The sequence below is a fragment of the Myxine glutinosa genome, chromosome 2 (assembly GCF_964187855.1).
Source record: "Myxine glutinosa chromosome 2, kmMyxGlut1.1, whole genome shotgun sequence".
NCBI classification, from domain to species: Eukaryota; Metazoa; Chordata; class Myxini; order Myxiniformes; family Myxinidae; genus Myxine; species Myxine glutinosa.
The window spans coordinates 9,306,131-9,327,695 of NC_136262.1; the positions used below are offsets into that span (position 1 = coordinate 9,306,131).

The window sequence follows — 21,565 nt, forward strand, 5'->3', positions numbered from 1 at the left end:
AAAGCAAGGACATGAAGAGGGAGGGGCTGTGATTAAGGATGGTGATGGGAGGCTCGTGACAGAGAGGGGCGCAGTATTGAAGCTGTGGGAAGGATAAAGCCCTATTGAACCGGGAAGGAAGCAATGGCGAGCTTGAGCTAACGAGTTATGTGGAGGGGAAAGTGGAGTTGTTGGAGATAACGGAAGAGGAAGTGCGAACAGCATTGAAGTGGACGAAAAAGGTAAAGGCGCCAGGTATTGATGAGGTGTGTACAGAGATGATAACTGCAGCGGGAGAAGTCGGAGCTCAGTCGACGAAGAGATTGTATGAGAGACTAGCAGGAGTACCCGGCATCGCCGGATGAGGGGGGGGGGGGGGGTGGAGGCTGGGGAAGGGGAAGGTTGAGGAAGGGAGTGGGGTGAGTGGAAGGGGGTGGGGTGGGGAAGGGAGTGGGAGGTGAAAGATGTACTACATATACATATTTTGGGGGAGGGGCTGGCTTTGACAGGCTCCTCCGTTTTGGGGGAGGAGGAAGGGTGGAGGAAGAATTTACCCTGCAAGGATTGCTTTAACCTCAGTGTTGCCCAGGTAAAAAAGGAAATTGTAATACCCACTGCTACCAACACCAGGTGGCGCTACATGGTACCCATTTACATAGAGAATTTCGCCCCTCTCCCGGTTCCCCACACCCCCGAATCAGGCCGCGGCCACAGCCTATGTTAACCCCCCCAGCCAAAATTGTATTTGTATTTGTATTTGTACCCCAAGTAAAGTATAAATGTGTTTATAGCTGGAGTAGCTGGCATTTCTCAAGCAAAAAAGAAACATTAACATATTTGAAATACATCAACAACAACATGCATTTTAAGGCCATTTTCCCTGCTAGAGCGGGGTTAGCCCCATGACAATCTTCTCCATTTTGCCCTATTTTCTGCATCTCCCCTTGTTAACCCCCTTGCCCGCATTTCTTCTTCCACCATCTTTAGCCAAGTCTTTCTTGGTCTTCCCCGTCCTCTACTTCCTTCTACATTCATTTCCATCACTCTTCTCAACCAGTCACTTTCATCCTTCCTCAACACATGACCAAACCATCTCAACCTGTTCCTCTTCACAGCATCAATCACAGGCTCTATTCCCATCATCTTTCGCAATTCATCATTTGTCTTCCTCTCTCTCAACGATACTCCGCACATCCACCGAACCATTCGCATTTCCACCCTTTCCAGCCTTCGTTGTTGCTCCACGTTCATTACCCATGTCTTGCTCCCATAAATCATAACACTTCTCACACATGCAGCATACACCTTTCCCTTCAGCTTCAACGACACTCCCCTCCTCATCAGCACGCCACTCAGTTCCAGAAACTTCTTCGATGCACATCTCACTCAAGCAACCGTTGCGGAGTCTGATCCACCTTCTCCATTCAGCATGTCTCCGAGGTAGCAAAACATATTTGAAATGAGGGAAAATATAATAGAAAAGCAATTACATCCAAATCAGAATCCATCACAAATGTCAAAACATCATTTTAGCTTTTTGTTGAATATATGCTGGTGAATGTGCCGTTTATCAAGTTTCTGAGTTAAGTATGATGACGTTGAGGAAGAAGAAGAAGAAGCTTTACTACCAACTTCATACACTTCCGGAATTGTTTGATTTATTTGTGTTCAAATGTTTGTGAATTGTTTTGTATTTATTTATGTGAATGTGTACTTGTATATAATTATAACTGTCGTTAATCAAAAAGGCTTAGGCACTATAGATTTTTTTTGAATCCAAAAAAACAAACAAAAAATTATTTGGTCTAAAACACTCCCAGGCACTCACCGATGAACCTCTGAAAGTTTGACGAAGATCCGTTCAGCCATCTCTGAGAAAAATGGTGACACAGACAGACAGACCAACGGCTCTCTTACATAGCAGATGGGTCAATTCTGGAGGAGTGGAGGACAGGGTTAATTGTGCCGATATGGAAGGGGAAGGGGGATATTCAAGATCCGGGGAAGTACAGGAGCATTACTGTCCATCGTCATGCCATGAAGGTGCTGGAGAGGATTCTGGATGGGAGGATAAGGAAGAGTGTGGAGAAGGAAATCGGAGAAGAGCAGCAGGGCTTTAGAAAAGGTAGGGGAATGACAGATGGGATGTTCGTGTTGAGACAGCTGGTGAAGAAGAGGTTGGAGGTGCAAGGTAAAATGGCATTGGGATTTGTGGATCTGGAGAAGGCCTACAGCACTCTCCCGAGAGAGATGGCGATGGTGACACTGAGATGGATGGGAGTGCCCGAAGCACAAGCTGGGGTCGGTGGAAGGTATGGAAAGCAAACATCTTTCATTCACTTCTTGTTTGTTTCTTTATTACTCGTATTTCCCTTTTCTTCCAGTCCACTTGATTTTTAACCCCAAATCTTTGACCTTCCCTCTCATGAGGTGTCAAACTGAGTCATTCCCACATCACGTGTTACCTGACCCTACTTTGACCCATGCACCTCTGACTCAATTGCACCCCCTCAGGCCCTCCATACTGTCAACCCTACCCCCATCCCTCTTTTTTTACTCACCCCCCACCCTTCCCCTACATATCAACAGTCAACCCTAATCGATCGCTCTTTTTGGCTACGACAAAGGGTTTACGCCCGATATGTCAGCTCCTCAAGGTGGTTAACATATTTATATTCATGATCTGTTGATTCCATGCACTGTTCTACCTGTCCACCGATGCAGATTGACACTAGGAATGCCTCAACACGAGTAAGACTAGTTGATTGTTCTAGGTTCTCCTTGTGTGTCTTGCATTCAGTTTGCATTGTGAGATCTGGAAACATTTCGCTCTGTACAGAGCATGTACAGTCACGTGAAAAAGTAAGTACACCCCATGTACAGTTTTGACTTTTTCAACATATTTCACCATACAGCTATTTGATCTTCATTTCAACAATATTGATAGATAAAGGTGATATAATATAACAAATATCATGAAACATTTACATTTTGTAGTCCATTGTATAATTTAAATAAACATAAATGCAAATTTCGCATGTGGAAAAAGTAAGTACACCCTTGGCTCTAATAGGTGGTATTGCCCCCTTTGGCAGAAACAACCTCAAGTAGGCGTTTCTTATAACTGTCTACCAGTCTCTGACATCGATTGGGAGAAATTTTTGCCCACTCCTCCATGCAGAATTCTTTCAGCTGTGCGATGTTTGAGGGGTTTCTTGCATGCACAGCTCGTTTCAAATCCCCCCACAACATCTCCATGGGATTTAGATCCGGGCTTTGACTTGGCCATTCCAGAACCCTCCATTTCTTTCTTTTCAGCCATTCCTTGGTGGATTTACTGGTATGTTTAGGGTCATTGTCATGTTGCAAGGTCCACCTTCGGTTGAGCTTCAACTTTCCGACAGATGGCCTCACATTATCCTCAAGCACCCTCTGGTACAATGAAGAATTCATAGTGGATTCTATGATGGTGAGCTGCCCAGGCGCTGATGCAGCAAAGCTGCCCCAAACCATAATATTTCCACCACCATGCTTTGCAGTTGGTATCAGGTTCTTGTGGTCAAATGCTGTCTTTGGTTTTCGTCAAACATGTCTTCTGGTACTGTGGCCAAATATCTCTACCTTTGACTCATCTGTCCAGAGCACATTCTTCCAGAAGTGCTGGTCTTTGCCTTGGTGTTCATTGGCAAACTTTAGTCTTGCCCTTATGTTCTTTCTGGACAGCAAAGGTTTCCTCCTGGCACACCTCCCATGTAGATCAAATTTGTGCAGCCCCTTTCTAATGGTAGACTTGTGCACTTTGACATCAACAGTGGCAAGAGCTACCTGTAGGTCCCGTGATGACATTCTAGGGTTCTTCGAGACTTCTTTCAGCATCTTGCGGTCTGCTCTCGGGCTGAACTTGCTGGGGCGGCCTGGCCTGAACAAGTTGGCAGTTGTTTGGAATCTTCTCCACTTGTAGATGATCTTCCGGACAGTCGAATGATTGATTTCAAATTGTTAGGAGATCTTTTTGAATCCCTTCCCAGACTTGTAGGCATCTATAACCTTCTTTCTGAAGGCCTCAGAGAGCTCTTTTGATCTAGGCATGGTGAGGCCGCACACTTCAACAACAAAGAGCAAACCAAACTAAATGTCTGAGGTTTAAATAAGACAGGTTCCTCCAAGATCCTCTCCAATGATGTTCTAATCCTTTTCACCTGAGCTGGTGCACCTGATTCAGATTTTAGGTATTTGAAGTAATGATAAATGTCGGGGTGTACTTAATTTTTCCACATGCGAAATTTGCATTTATGTTTATTTAAATTATACAATTGACTATAAAATGTAAATGTTTCATGATATTTGTTATATTATATCACCTTTATCTATCAATATTGTTGAAATGAAGATCAAATAGCTGTATGTTGAAATATGTTGAAAAAGTCAAAACTTTACATGGGGTGTACTTACTTTTTCACGTGACTGTATATATAATGGGTTCAAGGTAGTACATTACAGAGGAAAAGAATAAGATGGCTAATTGGGTACATGACGTGCAAATGAGCTTACCAGCCGTGTTAGGAACATTTGTAAATTTGCATGTGTGTGTAGTTTTCATACACAGGTTTATTTTTACAATCCTGAAATTCCTTTCTCAGGTGAATCATACAAGTGTACAGTTTGAGAGGTCAATTTGGGTTTGGGTTGAGTGTGATCCTAGGGATTTTTGAAAAGAAAGGTTTCAGTCATCGTCTCCTGCCCCTCCGACAAGGTTGGAGACAGGTGACATGAAAATGAGCTCCGAATGACCAACGAACACCGATCATCCATCCATGTAAGTTTGTGTATGCGATATTTCAACAACCATTGAACATTTAGCTTTCATATTGCTGTACTAAGTCCACTACTATTTGTAGCTGTGATGGAGGTGCTGGCTCGGAACGTAAAGGAGGGTTTGCCGTGGGAGTTGTTGTATGCAGATTATCTGGTGTTGATTGGGGAGAGTATGGATGGACCGAAGGAGAAGATGAACAAGTGGAAGGAATGTATGGACGCAAAAGGTCTGAAGGTGAATATCGGAAAGACGAAGGTGATGGCAAGTGGTAAAGCATGTGGTGAGGTGGAAAGAACTGGGAAGTGGCCATGTGCTGTGTGCAGGAAGGGTGTCGGAATGAACTCCATTCAATGTACAATGTGCGCTGAGTGGGTTCATCAAAAATGTAGTGGTCTGAGAGGGTTATTAACCAGTGTGGCAGCTACATTCAAGTGTAAGGTGTGCACAGAGGGAGCTGCAGATGGAGGAAATGTTGAGTTGGATCTTGGAGACGGCGTGAAGCTGGAAGGTGTGAAAACATTTTGCTACCTCGGAGACATGCTGAATGGAGTAGGTGGATCAGACTCGGCAACGGTTGCTAGAGTGAGATGTGCATGGAAGAAGTTTCGGGAACCGAGTGGCGTGCTGATGAGGAGGGGAGTGTCGTTGAAGCTGAAGGGAAAGGTGTATGCTGCATGTGTGAGAAGTGTTATGATTTATGGGAGCGAGACATGGGTAATGAACGGAGAGCAGCAACGAAGGCTGGAAAGGGTGGAAATGCGAATGGTTCGGTGGATGTGTGGAGTATCGTTGAGAGAGAGGAAGACAAATGATGAATTGCGAAAGATGATGGGAATAGAGCCTGTGATCGATGCTGTGAAGAGAAACAGGTTGAGATGGTTTGGTCATGTGTTGAGGAAGGATGAAAGTGACTGGTTGAGAAGAGTGATGGAAATGAATGTAGAAGGAAGTAGAGGACGGGGAAGACCGAGAAAGACTTGGCTAAAGATGGTGGAAGAAGAAATGCGGGGAAGGGGGTTAATAAGGGGAGATGTAGAAAATAGAGCAAAATGGAGAAGATTGTCATGGGGCCTGCAAGGCTAACCCCCGCTCTAGCAGGGAAAATGGCCTTCAAATGCATGTTGTTGTTGTATTGCAGATATCTATTCCTCATGACATTACCTCAACCTGATTATATCACGGCTATGATTGGCTGAATTATGTTACCATGGCAATCATCTCAGTAACTTGGCTTGTGCATGCGATATTCCAAAAAACGTTCAAGATTTAGCTTTCATATTGCAGATATATATTCGTCATGCCACATAAAATGTGGGGAACCTAGAGCATCAGCTCCTTGTTACTCCCTCCAGGGAGTAATGCATTCGATCGTATACGTCCGTGTGTGTGTTCGTATGTTCGTGTGTTTGTGAACAAGATATCTGGAAAAGTTCTGAACGGATTTGGATGAAAGTTGGTGGGATGATTGCCCTTGGGATAAGGAAGAATTGTTTAGTTTTTGGTGAAGCTCAGGATATTATTCCGGATCCAGGAAAAAAAATTTAGGGAATTTATTTGGGAAACAATTTTTCTGTTTTACTGCATTAAAGATTTTATTCTTATTCTTAAATGATGTTTTTCTCCTCTAATTCCGAGATATATCAAAATAAATTCTCTGACAGGGCCTACTTTCTTTTTCATTTATTGTTTTGGGGAGAGGGGATGTTAAACAAAACGTATTATTCCAACTAAACCCACGGCGGGAGTATGCGCTCTACTGAGTGGTGTTCTAGTTTGCTCTTTATTACTATTTGCTTGTAATGTGTCGATTTTATGCACGTTTTCCTGTAATGTAGCGTATTGATGAACAAGGCACCTAAATATATATTAATATGATGCTGATGCAAACACAGTACGTACAACTTTCCCAAGTTTCTTAATTAATGATGATGAAACCAAAAGTAGCATTTCCAAAGATATAGTCATTCCCAAGAAAATAAAAAAACTTCCACATAAAAGGGGAGAAAAGGAGGATGTATGGGGAACATTGGACGAGGGATGGGGGAATCCCTTTATAAATAATGGGTACACTATGTAAGCAGCTCATGTAAGCTGCTTACATGGTGTACCAGCTCACCTTCATGTAAGCAGCTCACCTTCAGGCAAAACATGCGACGAAGTTACACAAATGCATCGTGCAATATTTGCATTTGTGAACATAATCTTCATAATTTTATCATCACTCGTCTGGCAAATGTTAATTGAGCAAGTACCTTTTCAGAGATGTACAGCTCGGAGCCATCAGCGTACTGTAATGCATAATGCTCTGCATCTGGAAGCTTCCACCTAGATGACGAGATCATCACATCATTCTTCATTACTTGTCTGTTACCTCTGACTTGTTGAAAATGTCGTCACAAGCTAACTTGAATTTGAATCTATTAACCTTTTCTTACGAGCCCGCGACGGCACATAATCACAAACAGGCATTGCAAAACCAAGCACCTGGGCTATCCAGTTCCGAATCTCCGGTAGACATTATAATTGGTTACAAGTCAGGAGACGACGATGGTTCACGAGCGAGCGGTATTCAATGACAAATGTCAAAACCGACATTGAAAATATATAAATAGGAATGTATAATCTGCTATGAGACTAGTTAGCTACACAATACCGAAAATTCGGTTCGATTCCGACAACTTTGAAAATTTGACCTTTGTGACCTTGAAATGCCAAAACGAAGGTTACTGACCTTGAAATGAGATAGAAAATAATGTATAATCAGTTATGATGTTAGTTAGCTACACAATACCGAAAATTCGGTTCGATTCCGACAACTTTGAAAATTTGACCTTTGTGACCTTGAAATGTCAAAACGAAGGTTACTGACCTTGAAATGAGACAGAAAATAATGTATAATCAGTTATGAGACTAGTTAGCTACACAATACCGAAAATTTGGTTCGATTCCGGCAACTTTGAAAATTTGACCTTTGTGACCTTGAAATGTCAAAACGAAGGTTACTGACCTTGAAATGATATAGAAAATAATGTATAATCAGTTATGAGGTTAGTTAGGTACACAATACCGAAAATTTGGTTCGATTCCGGCAACTTTGAAAATTTGACCTTTGTGACCTTGAAATGTCAAAACGATGGTTACTGACCTTGAAATGAGATATAAAATAATGTATAATCAGTTATGAGGTTAGTTAGGTACACAATACCGAAAATTTGGTTCGATTCCGGCAACTTTGGAAATTTGACCTTTGTGACCTTGAAATGTCAAAACGAAGGTTACTGACCTTGAAATGATATAGAAAATAATGTATAATCAGTTATGAGACTAGTTAGCTACACAATACCGAAAATTTGGTTCGATTCCGGCAACTTTGAAAATTTGACCTTTGTGACCTTGAAATGTCAAAACGAAGGTTACTGACCTTGAAATGATATAGAAAATAATGTATAATCAGTTATGAGGTTAGTTAGGTACACAATACCGAAAATTTGGTTCGATTCCGGCAACTTTGAAAATTTGACCTTTGTGACCTTGAAATGTCAAAACGAAGGTTACTGACCTTGAAATTAGATAGAAAATAATGTATAATCAGTTATGAGGTTAGTTAGGTACACAATACCGAAAATTTGGTTCGATTCCGGCAACTTTGAAAATTTGACCATTGTGACCTTCAAAGGTCAAAGGTTAAGGATTCTGAAATTTGTTGGAAAACTTGTGCTTCATGATGTATGTGATAATATAAGATCATGTACGACATTTCACCCTACCAGGAAGCAAACAATGTAATAAAACCATCAAAAATCGACTTTTCTAAATTTTGTGACCTTGGGGCGAAAATGAAAAATCAAGCTCGGTAGGGCTAGACACATGACATTGGCCTAACCAAATACCGAAACCCCTGTCAGATTCCACCAACTCCCTCGGACAAGATGTAGCTTGAACTCGATTACCCCCTAAAAAGACATATTTTTCGGGCGTGGCTCCGCCCACAATGGGCGCAATACGCCCACTCCAGGCAGGACGCAACTAGATCATGATATCAACCTCCCACCCAAGTTTCATCAAGATCGGATGACATCATCGGGTAGTTATGCTGCGGACAGACAGACAGACAGACGCACACACATGACGAATATAGTGGTCACTTGATAACTCGTGAACCAATAATTTAGCACATTATTTATACACATGGAAGGTACTTGTTAACTCATGACTGACTGGTGTACCATGCTCTGTCATGTACCATGACTGGTGTACCATGACAGAGTGTTGGTTGCACCAAAGCAGTTTCTTGGCCTGAGGTCATGCTGGGTGGTTGGCCAATGGCCATCCTTCTCCCAGCAGTAGCTAGGGCAGGAAGTTGAAATTTGTTCAGGGTGCCGGCGATAGCTCACCTACTCTTTGTAAAGGATACTGTGGGATCTTTATGGTCCACCAACTAATGTCGCTAGACGGGACGCCCAGTTTAACGATCATCCGAGATACGATACGTTACGCACATTAGATGAATCACCAGGATGTCCGTTTATAGGTAGGATGGGATTCAAACCCTGGCTAGACATTTTAAAGGTGAGTGCACGTACCTCTAGTTCATCCTGTCAGCGCTTGCTAACGTATACGACACATATTTACCACCTGCAAATTAGTTGTTATAACACGTTATTTATGCACCTGCACCCAAAAAGCAGGGAGTGAAACACTTTTAATATCGCACGGTGAGATATTGTTGGGGGAGGTGCAAACCCATGACTATTATATGTCACTCAGAGGGGATGGTACACTGACTGTGTCACCTGTTTCGTCATTAAAAAAAAATCTCACAGACATACAAGGATCATGGAATAACATGGGGTGAGAGATGGACGCATCATCAATGGAGCAGTGGGGGAACTGCAAGACAAGGGACAGATAAATGGGCACAGAATGAAAAGGTAACATAACAAGTACACATACATTCAAAGTACACCGCCCCCATGCCAAATCATTAAATATCCTACAGCGCGGCATTGCCGGGGCGCCTCCGGCGCCCTGCAATACCGCAGTGCAGCTCATTGAGGCTGCATTGGGAGGGAGAGGTGTACACGAATTGATTGATTAATTGTATAATTAAAATCAATAAAAGATTATCACAAAATATTTTCATAATCAATTGGCTAATAGCATAACTAAACCACTAGTGCTTCATCCGAAGATGTATCTTTTAGAAATTTAATTAAATAAGTCATTAATAAAAAATAAAAATAAATTGATTAATCAATAAATAATTAATCGATTAATCAATAAATAATTAATCGATTAATTGATTAATCAATAAATCAAAAATATCCTTGATAGCCACATCACTTGGTCACTGTCATGTCCAACTATTAGCTTCCCAGCTCAAAAGGTGCCTGAGATATTGGCCAAATGAGAAAGAAAATAAATAAATGATTAATAATGAAAATAAATAAATAATAATCATTAAAAAATTAAATTATTAATCAATTCGGTCACAGAACACATAAACCACCACCATTTCATCAGAATCTGTAACTGAAAAAAAAATAATTGTTTTTGTCATTAATCAAATAATTAAATAATTAATCGATTAATTGATTAATTGATTAATTAATAAATCAAAAATAGCCTTTGCAGCCAAATCACCTGGTCATTGGCATGTCCAAATATCAGCTTCCTAACTCAAAAGGTGTCTGAGTTCATGGTCAGAATGAAAATATGAATGAATGATCGTTTTGAGGCCATTTTCCCTGCTAGAGCGGGGGTTAGCCTTGCGGGCCCCATGACAATCATGGTTCCCTGTTTGAGGCAATGTTTTTATTAATTAATCGCTAATAATTAAATAACTCCTCAATTAATTGATTAATCAAAAAACAAAAAATACAATTTTTGACAAAGGACGTGCTCACTATTGTGCCCAAATTTCAGCTTCCTAGCTCAAAGGATGGCTGAGATATCGTCAAGACAAACAATCAAGAAAACAAACAAGAAAGCAAGAAAACAAACAACCAGAGTGAAAACTGAGTACTCCCTTTCAGCGTGCGTCACTGCCGAGCCCCCTTCGGTGCCCGGCAATGACGATTTGCAATGCCTGGAGATGGCATCGGAAAGGTGCGGTGTACAATAACTCGGGACAAGTGACCACGGCAACAGAACTGAAGAGATATTTAGATGAAGAACATCAGAGCAGATAGGAAAAGCTGAGAAACAGGGTAAATGTAAAAGGGGGCAGGTAAGTTGGAACGTCACTGCAAGAAGGACATCAGGAATATGAATAGGGGATGCCACTCGGTCTTGTCTCGTCTTATCAATTGTTGAGATTATTTATCTGAGGGTTGTATATAAAAAGTTATTTTTCTCTTACTGTTTATTAATTTTTTAATGGTTGTTCACTTCGTGATTAACTTCTCTTGTAAAGTCAAAGAAAAAGGAAAGGAAAGTAATTATATGCTTAGAGGTTTGAGAAAAGGGAGAGTGAAAACAGATGAGTAGAAAGTTCATGGAACACCTTATCCTGCACAGTCTTAAGAAACAAGGACATGGGCGGGGTCTGCAAGCGGAAAATGTCATTGGTCGTGATGACGTAAAATGTCGTTATATTTTGTCCAAGTACTGCTAAACGGAAGGGTTTTAAAGGTGCAATGAAGGTGATTTGTGTTCTAGTGTTCAAACATATTGTTGCGGATTTGAGAATCCTGTGTTTTTAAATATGACCCTCTAGTAGTAATTCTTGTAAATACCTCCATTTGTGTAAAGGTCAAAGGTCGTCCCCTTAGTTAGTCCATCGCATACACATAGAAAATCATATACCCTTCTAAATAGTTATTTCCTTATTATGTGTATTAGCTTAAGGCTCTGTTTCCCATTAATTGACACTGCATTGCACCGAATCAGATAAGATAGAATCCCCTTTCAATTGCCACCCATAAAACACAATTGCCGGCAGCGTTCGCTGCCCTTTGGGTGGGGTTATTGGCATCACCATTGCCCCAAACTCCATTACGCACGCGGTCAAGCCAACGAACAAGGGCGTTGCCCGCCCATCGTCATCAGAAGGTGGAGCCAGTGAGCCCACACCAGCCAACCAGAGCTGAGGAGATACCAACACAGGCGTGGCGTGCATTGATCTTGAAGCGCGTTATAAAAGCGCCCGCACAAGCCTTTTCGAGAGAGATGCGTAAGAGTCCAGTTGAGGAGAAGCTGAGAGAGGTTTTGGAGGGAGGTGCGCTGGACCAGAGGCAGATTCTGCGGAGTAGTAAAGGAGCGTCAGAGACGCAGGAGGCGGAGGACGCGTGAGACAGCTGCCGGTGTGAAACCGAATACGTGGAGCTGCCGGCTCTTCGCTGCCAGCCCGAAGCGGCGCTGTGTGCCGGGTTTCGCCTCGAACCCACAAGCATGGACCAAAGCGCGAGCTTGGAGCCGAACCTCGACGCCACCATCTACCTGGACCCTCCTCTGCCGACCCATACCATCCCTGCCATACCATCCTTTTGTGTACGTGAGTTTGTCTTGTTTGTTTTGTCCCTGGGGTTTAAGTAAGCCTGTATAGATAAGTAGAATTGCACTGTGTCTTCCTCTTCTGTAAATTATTTTCGTTTCTTTCCTTCTCCTTGGTTCCTTTGATTGTGTAAATAGTAAATGGTTAATAAATCCTGTTATTTCCTACCTTCGTCTTCTTCTTCATGCTCGTCCGGTCGTCTTTGTGATTTCCCCATTGAGTACCTGTGGCACGATTTGGCTAACGTTTAGGATCGGGTTTAGTACTGCTTATGGTTTGAGCCGCGGGCTGCTAATCCGCTCGGCAAAATAACATCTTGCCCGTGGTCTCGAGCGAAGTTGCTCACCTGCCTCGTGGAGGGAGCTGAGCAGCTTCAGGAGCGGAGACGGCCAGTGAAAATAGAAGGGGGACTAACCCCCCCCCCCCTAAGGGGAGTGCCGTACTCCGTTTCCGTAACAATATCATTATATTGAAATAAAATTAAGATTTTAAAGGTCTTAGAAAAAAAAATTTTTGGAAGTTTTCGCACCGCTGGTGGAATGTCTTTTACACCACCTTATCTACCACGTTATATTATTTTGTTTGCCTGTTGTTTGAGTCCTTAATGACATCAGTAATATAGGAGGTTTCCTGTTTGGAATGACTTTAAATTTTATTTAACTGCAAAACAGGCAGCTCGAGGAAGAAAGAAAAAATCTCACTCTCTGCGCATGTGCGATCGGGATTTTTTTTTTGTTTTCTTTTTTTGTATACAAGATCGAGGCTTGTGTAAGAGCTAACATCAATCAAAAAAAAAAACGTACACACAAAACATACAATAAAGGGAGCGGAAGGCAAGATGGGGAGAGAGAGGGAAGCACACAAGTACAACAGCAGAGAACAGGGACATCGGGAGATATGTGGGAGGGAGAGGGCTTGGGGGGAGGAGGCGTGGGAAGGTGGGTGGAGGTGGAAGAGGAAAAAAACACATGGACACTGCTAGGACTTCCAGTTCAGAGACAAAGATGAATTGAACAAATAAACAAAAATGATGAATGAAAATAAGGGATGAATTCAGAAACAAAGTATTGCTAAACGACAGGTTCGCTCTCCGGTTCGGTTCACTCTGTTCATCAAGTTGGTACTTGGTGATAAACTGACATTTGTAGAAACAGACAGAGAAACAATTGCTTAACCCTGCTTTGCGCTTCGTATGCGAGGGGTAATGAGGTTCTCGACAAATGACGTACTTTATATACAGTGCATTCAGAAAGTATTCAGACCCCTTCACTTTTTTCACATTTTATGATGTTGCAGCCTTATGCTGAAATAGTTTAAATTCATTTTTTCCCTCATCAATCCACCCTCAATACCCCATAATGACAAAGAGAAAACAGGGTTTTAGAAAGTTTTGCAAATTTATTAAAAAGAAAAAACTGAAATATCACATTGACATAAGTATTCAGACCCTTTGCTATGACACTTGAAATTTAGCTCAGGTGCCTCCCATTTCTCTTGATCATCTTTGAGATGTTTCAACACCTTGATTGGAGTCCACCTGTGGTAAATTCAATTGATTGGACATGATTTGGAAAGGCACACACCTGTCTATATAAGGTCTCACAGCTGACGATGCATATCAGAGCAAAAACCAAGCCATGAGGTCGAAGGAACTGACTGCAGAGCTCAGACAGGATTGTGTCGAGGCACAGATCTGGGGAAGCCTACAAAAAAATCTCTGCTGCATTAAAGGTTCCCAAGAGCACAGTGGCCTCCATAATTCTTAAATGGAAGAAGTTTGGAACAACCAGGACTCTTCCTAGAGCTGGCCGCCCGGCCAAACTGAGCAATCGGGGGAGAAGGGCCTTGGTAGGAGAGGTGACCAAGAACCCGATGGTCACTCTGGCTGAGCTCCGGAGATCCTGTGTGGAGATGGGAGAAACTTCCAGAAGGACAACCATCACCGCAACACTCCACCGATCTGGGCTTTATTGCAGAGTGGCCAGACGGAAGCCTCTCCTCAGTGAAAGACACATGAAAGCCGCTTGGAGTTTGCAAAAAAAGCACCTGAAGGACTCTCAGACTGTGAGAAACAAGATTCTGTGGTCTGATGAAACCAAGATTGAACTGTTTGGCTTCCAAACATTAATTAAAAGTTAAAAGAAAATTAAAAGACAATATTATTGGCACCTTTTAGGAGTTGTTAGAAATAAATGTATTTCAAGCAGGTGATTCTCCTTTACTTTTGAATTGAACTCACCTGTGGTGAGTTGCAGGTGTCTGAAATATAAAAATCCCTCATTCAACCAGTTTGAATAGAGAAAAGGAGTCATTCTGATGTTTTGTGTCACTGTGTGTACCACAATGAGCATAGAGAAAAGAAAGAAAAAACAGAGAATTGTCTGACGAGGTCAGACACAAAATTGTAGCCAAGCATGGACAATCTCAAGGCTACAAGTCCATCTCCAGAGACCTTGATGTTACTGTGTCCACCGTATGCAATGTTATCAGGAAGTGTAAGGCCCATGGCACTGTTGCCAATCTCCCTGGACGTGGCCGCGAGAGAAAACTTGATCGAAGATTGCAGCGAAGGATTGTTTGAATGGCAGTGAAAGCACCTCAATCAGCTGCCAAACAGATTCAAGCTGACCTTCAGACACAAGGTACGACAGTTTCAACTCGAACCATCCGTCACCAACACAATGAAAGGGGGGTCTATGGTAGGAGACCCGGGTGGACCCCACTGCTGAGAGAGAGACATAAGAAAGCCCAACTGGAGTTTTCCAAAACACACCTGAACAAGCCTAAATCCTTCTGGGAGAATGTCCTGTGGACAGATGAGACCAAATTAGAGCTTTTTGGTAAAGCACTTCATCTCTATGTTTACAGAAAACAAAATTAAGCCTTCAATGAAAACAACACCTTCCCTACAGTCAAACATGGAGGTGGTTCAGTGATGTTTTGGGGTTGCTTTGCTGCCTCTGGCACTGGGTACCTTGAATGTGTGCATGGCATCATGAAATCAGGAGATTATCAAGGAATTTTGGGGCGCAATGTTCAACCCAGTGTCAGAAAGCTGGGTCTCCATCTAAAGACATGGGTCTTGCAGCAGGGCAATGACCCCAAACACTTCAAAAAGCACCCAGGAATGGTTCAAGACAAAACGCTCGAGTCTTCAGAAGTGGACAGAAATGAGTCCAGATCTAAATGCCATTGAACACCTGTGGAGAGATCTGAAAACAGCAGTTGGGAGAAGTCACCCTTCAAATCTGGGAGAACTCGAGCAGTTTGCACAAGAAGCGTGGGACAAACTGTCAGTAGAGAGATGTAGGAAGCTCATTCATGGCTATAGAAAGGGCTTGACTGCAGTTATTTTGTCCAAAGGCCGTGCATGCTACCAAATATTAAGTCGAGGGTGTCAATTTTGTCAATGCCATTTCTTTTTATTTTCTGATTTAAAAAGATGTATTAAGTTCTGAATCAAAAACAATGGTTCTGTAATATTTACAGTGAAATAAAGAATTGTGGAGACCAAATACTTTTGTCAATTTTAACTTATTTTTAGAAAAGATTGTGAGTTATTTGAAAAAGGTGCAAGGGTGCCAATATTTTTGGCCACGACTATGTGTGTGCGTGTAAGTTGTTGTTGTCGCCTACTAACTCCACACGTTGCTGGGTTTCAGGAGATGGAACAGAGACCTACCCGGTCTGAAAGGATCCACGTCCATGTCCGTATGTGTGTGTGTGTGTGTGTGTGTGTGTGTGTGTGTGTGTGTGTGTGTGTGTGTGTGTGCGTGTGTGTGTGTAGAGGGAGAATGGAGGCTAGGTGGACATATTTTGAACAATTTACCTTTCGCACACCTCCTGGATGATATTGCTGAGAGGATCTTTCTGAAAAAGATAAGAAGTGTGTTAGACAGCACAGCCTAAATCATTATTTAAAGTTCCGAATCATCAAACATCGTCTCCATGGAATCACTGCAGGGAGTGAAACCCGAACGTGCAAATTATCTTTCTCGACTAATTATAAGAACCTCGCTCAATCCTGCACATCAGCCCCTCAAAACCATCCGATCACGCCCAGTCTGCAATACGAACATTCAAAGCAAGCAATGATTCTTTCGCTGATAGTTATCGACATCATACGATGCTTTTGATGGATATCTATTAAACCTTCTGAGGGCAATACAAATTGAAAGAGTCATGATAAGACAACTGGCACACAGTGTAAATACACACAATGCAATTTAGTCGCATGGAATAAAACACAAGTACAAGGAAACTAACCATCACAGGCCATTAACTACCCCAGGGCACTTTCTCTACATTTCAGGCATGAATGCATCCTAATAGAGGCCTGATTGTCTTCGTTGTGAGCCAAAGCAATCCCACAAACAGCAGCAACAATTAACGGCCAGGGGAATGAAAAGCCATTTCCGCCTACTGGCATGCTGCTTCGCAAAGTCTGCCAAACATAACACTGTCCATGCCTATAGCACCGGCACAACAAATCACAGGCAACCATGGCATAGAGCTAGAACCTCTACAACAGCATCATGTACTGGAGAGAAGCACATGATGCTAATCATTTCGGGAACACGTGTACAAACGCGTGATCTCCACTGCACAACAGCAACACTTTGTTCATGAACATGAACCAAAATGCAAGCAAGGCAATCTCGTGAACATGAAAAGTTGAACCAATGACAGAAAATAAATCATCTTTTTCATTTGCGATCACAGACCATTTGATTTCAAAACACTTCCCTAAAAGGAGGCGTGTAATAATAATAATAATAATGCATTTATTTTATATAGCGCTTTTCAGGAAGCCCAAAGACGCTTTGACAGAGTGCAAAACATAATGCATAGCAAAACATAAAAACAATTGCAAAAAAGAAGAATCAATAGGGAAATATTCAAAGCACAAAGGAGGGAGAAGGAGAAGAGATTGTCAGGGGTTAAATGCTGCGGGTTAAATGTTGAATGCAGTGCTGAACAGGTGGGTCTTGAGTGATGTTTTGAATGTGGTGAGTGAGGAGGAGTCTCTGATGGTGTGAGGTAGCGAGTTCCAGAGGGTGGGGGCAGCGATGGAGAAGGCCCTGTCCCCCCAGGATCTGAATTTGGTCCGGATGGGGGGGGGGGTCAGGAGGTTGGTACCAGCAGAGCGGAGGTTGCGGGTGGGAGTGTGTCTGGAGAGGAGGTCGGCCAGGTAGGATGGGGCCAGGTTATGGAGGGCTTTGTAGGTCAAGAGGAGGATTTTGTTCTGGATTCTCTGGGAGATGGGGAGCATGTATATTCAATTGGAAGGAAAACTAATGTCTGTCTAAAAGGTCAATTTTCTAAACTAACTTGTCTACTTTTACTGTGAAAGTAAAATTCAAAATTTCTGAAGATAAGTCAAAAGCACCACCGCCAAGTGATTGGCTTGCATAATACACATGGTGTAGTCGGTTCTCTTAAGCCAATCACAAGCGAGCTCTATTTTGATAGGAGACCTTTATGGAAGACCAGGTGTAAAGGATGGATGGCTCGGTTGGTAAATCGTCTCTGGTCAGACGCACGCACATTGAGCGGGATCTGGTCCACCCCTCCAAACATCAGTTACCTGTTAGCCGCAATTTACCTTATAATGGCATTAAGTTGGCGTTTTACTTCGGTATGATTTAAGAGAGTTTTCTGCCTTTGTATCTCATGTTGGTGCAATCCACAACACAAAAGGCATTTTGATGAAAAACAAAAAATATAATTTGCTAATGTGCTTGACATCCTCTGTGTACAAATGCGACTGTCGAGAAAGGTTTCTAATTACATTAAATTTTGTAAACAATAACATTTTAAATAAATGCAAAATAAATACAGGAATGATTAGCAACACTTGTGCTGTTGTACCCCTCGATGGTCTTCAGGCAGAATCAGAAACCCTGAGAATTCAGGACATCTGAAATCAAGTGACTGATGCATGCAAAGTATTCCTGTAATATAAACATATGGGTGGCATCACATACCAGGTCTCAGCTGATCTTTCGCCACTTGCTCTTTCGATGCCCTTCACATCACTTTGTAGCCCCCATGAGGTCACATGCATTTATTCACCAACCCGTTCCTTTTTACCCTCCCCAAAGAAGTTTTAAACTCACCTTAATTATTTCTAAAAAATCCATTAAGGACAAAACCACTTGCTGTCCAATAATAATGATTTTTGAAGAACTTGCACAAGCAATACAGTGTGAACACACAAGGCGCACGCACGCACGCACACACACACACACACACACACACACACACACACACACACACACACACACACACACACACACACACACACAGAATAACAAAAACAACAACATGCATTTGAAGGCCATTTTCCCTGCTAGAGCGGGGGTTAGCCTTGCGGTCCCCATGACAATCTTCTCCATTTTGCCCGATTTTCTGCATCTCTCCTTGTTAACCCCCTTGCCGCATTTCTTCTTCCACCATCTTTAGCCAAGTCTTTCTCGGTCTTCGCCATCCTCTACTTCCTTCTACATTCATTTCCATCACTCTTCTCAACCAGTCACTTTCATCCTTCCTCAACACATGACCAAACCATCTCAACCTGTTCCTCTTCACAGCATCAATCACAGGCTCTATTCCCATCATCTTTTGCAATTCATCATTTGTCTTCCTCTCTCTCAACGATACTCCGCACATCCACCAAACCATTCGCATTTCCACCCTTTCCAGCCTTCATTGCTGCTCTACGTTCATTACCCATGTCTCGCTCCCATAAATCATAACGCTTCTCACACATGCAGCATACACCTTTCCCTTCAGCTTCAACGACACTCCCCTCCTCATCAGCACGCCACTCAGTTCCCGAAACTTCTTCCATGCACATCTCACTCGAGCAACCGTTGCCGAGTCTGATCCACCTTCTCCATTCAGCATGTCTCCGAGGTAGCAAAATATTTTCACACCTTCCAGCTTCACGCCGTCTCCAAGATCCAACTCAACATGTCCTCCATCTGCAGCTCCCTCTGTGCACACCTTACATTTGAATGTAGCTGCCACACTGGTTAATGACCCTCTCAGACCACTACATTTTTTATGAACCCACTCAGCGCACATTGTACATTGAATGGAGTTCACTCCGACACCCTTCCTGCACACAGCACATGGCCACATCCCAGTTCTTTCCACCTCACCACATGCTTTACCACTTGCCATCACCTTCGTCTTTCCTCTATTCACCTTCAGACCTTTTGTCTCCATACATTCCTTCCACTTGTTCATCTTTTCCTTCAGTCCATCCATACTTTCCACAATCAACACCAGATCATCTGCATACAACAACTCCCACGGTAAACCCTCCTTTACGTTCTGAGCCAGCACCTCCATCACAGCTACAAATAGTAGTGGACTTAGTACCGACCCCTGACGCACTCCCACCTTCACCTCAAACTCACCACTGTTCCCGTCCTTCGTCCTTACAGCTGTGCGCGCTCTTTTGTACATTGCCATCACTACTCTGATCAACCATTCCTTCACTTCTAAACTTCCTCAATGCCCATGTCAATACTTCGCGTGGAACCCGATCGAATGCTTTCTCCAGATCAACAAACCCAAGAAACAACTTCTTCCTCTTCTCCATGTACTTCTCCTGCAACTGCCTCACAATAAAGAGCGCGTCTGTTGTTCCTCTTCCTGGCATAAATCCAAACTGCATTTCGTCGATCTTCACCTTCTTCCTTATCCTTCTCTTCAACACCCTTTCCAATACCTTCATTCCATGCTCCAATAACTTTATCGCTCGGTACGAGCCACACTCCAGAGGGTCACCTTTCCCCTTGTATAGAGGGACGAGGGTACTCAGTTCCCAATCCACTGGAATGCAGCCTTCTTTCACCACCAGATTGCAGATCTCTGTCATTCTCTTCACACCCCAATTTCCCACTGCCTTCAACATATCTCCCACAACTCCCGTCGGCCCTCCCGCTTTTCTACTCTTCATTGCTTTTATCGCTTCCTCAACTTCCTTCTCAGTTATCTTCTCTGCCGGTCCTAAAACTGGGTTACTCTCAATGTTGCCATCCCATTCATTCTCTGTATTCAACAGCATTTCCATATATCTTTTCCATCTTCCTTTAATTCCATCTGGGTCCACAACGATTTGTCCCACTTCATCCTTCAAGCACATCACCCCCATCACATCACACCTCTCTTTCGCTATCTGCTTTGCAATCCTGAAAACAGCTCTCTGACCCTCTTCCGAATCCAAGCGTTCTCCGAACATTTTCCTACATGCCTCCTGTGCCTTTGCTACCTCTTTCTTTGCAGCCTTCTTGGCTGCCTTATAACTTTCATGCTATGCCTTTTCTGCTCCCGTACCCTTCGCCTTCTGCCACTCCTTGAACTTCTTCCTCTTCTCGTCAATCCTCTTTCCAACTTCATCATCCCACCACCATGTTTCCGAGTGCCTCGGTGGTCCTTTTGTCCATCCACATACCTCACCAACGGCTCCCAACAGACTATCTTTCATTGACATCCAACCACGTTCAAGCTCAACCACATCATCCTCTACCCTACTCAGCTTCTCTTTTAATGCCTCCCTTACTGTCACCTCTTTCAATCTCCACACCTTCATTCTCGGTTGGTACTTCACCCGCCGAGCTCTCCACGCACCTTTCACCCTTATGTCGCAGACAACCAAGTGGTGCTGTGAAACAGCCTCCTCCCCCGGGATCAGCTTTGTGTCCCAGAGGTGCCCCCTATCTCGCCTACGCACCATCAGGTAGTCAACGGTTGTCGTCGACCCACCTGATGTGTATATAACAAGCTTATTATCCCCTTTCTGGAACTGAGTGTTACAAATCAACAAATCAGCTCCATCAGCAAACTCCAAAATCCTTTCACCTTCTCCATTTCTCACACCATATATCCGTAACCCCCATGAACTCCCTCAAAACTGTCCATACTCCTTCCCACATGTCCATTTAGGTCTCCTCCTACCACAACAACTTCCTCATCTTTCACGTTTTCCATCAGCTTCTCTATCGCACACCAGAACTTGTCCTTCTCTTCATCGCTCCGACCAACCTGCGGAGCATATCCTGAAATGACGTTCACCAAGAGCTTTCCAATCATCATTTAAACCATCATCAACCTATCACTCACTCTAGTCACACTCACCACACTGTCTACAAACTCCTCAGAAAACAGGACACCAACACCATTCACGCCCTCCGGGCACCCTTGCCACACAGACTTGTATTTCTGTCCCTGCCTACCCTTCACCATTCTCACACCACTTCCCT

At 43.1% G+C, this 21,565-nt stretch overlaps 1 protein-coding gene across 2 annotated transcripts in view; it reads right to left on the reverse strand.

Moving 5' to 3' along the window:
• ELMO1 (engulfment and cell motility 1) overlaps positions 1 to 21,565 on the reverse strand; it is a 309,653-nt gene that overhangs the window by 153,236 nt on the left and 134,852 nt on the right. For both annotated transcript variants that reach the window (XM_078772962.1, XM_078772961.1), the window contains exons 4-5: positions 16,120 to 16,160; positions 7,048 to 7,120 (exon numbers count right to left, since the gene is read on the reverse strand). In XM_078772962.1, the coding sequence (XP_078629088.1) occupies positions 7,048 to 7,120; positions 16,120 to 16,160 (114 nt within the window). The remainder of the gene's footprint in view (positions 1 to 7,047; positions 7,121 to 16,119; positions 16,161 to 21,565) is intronic.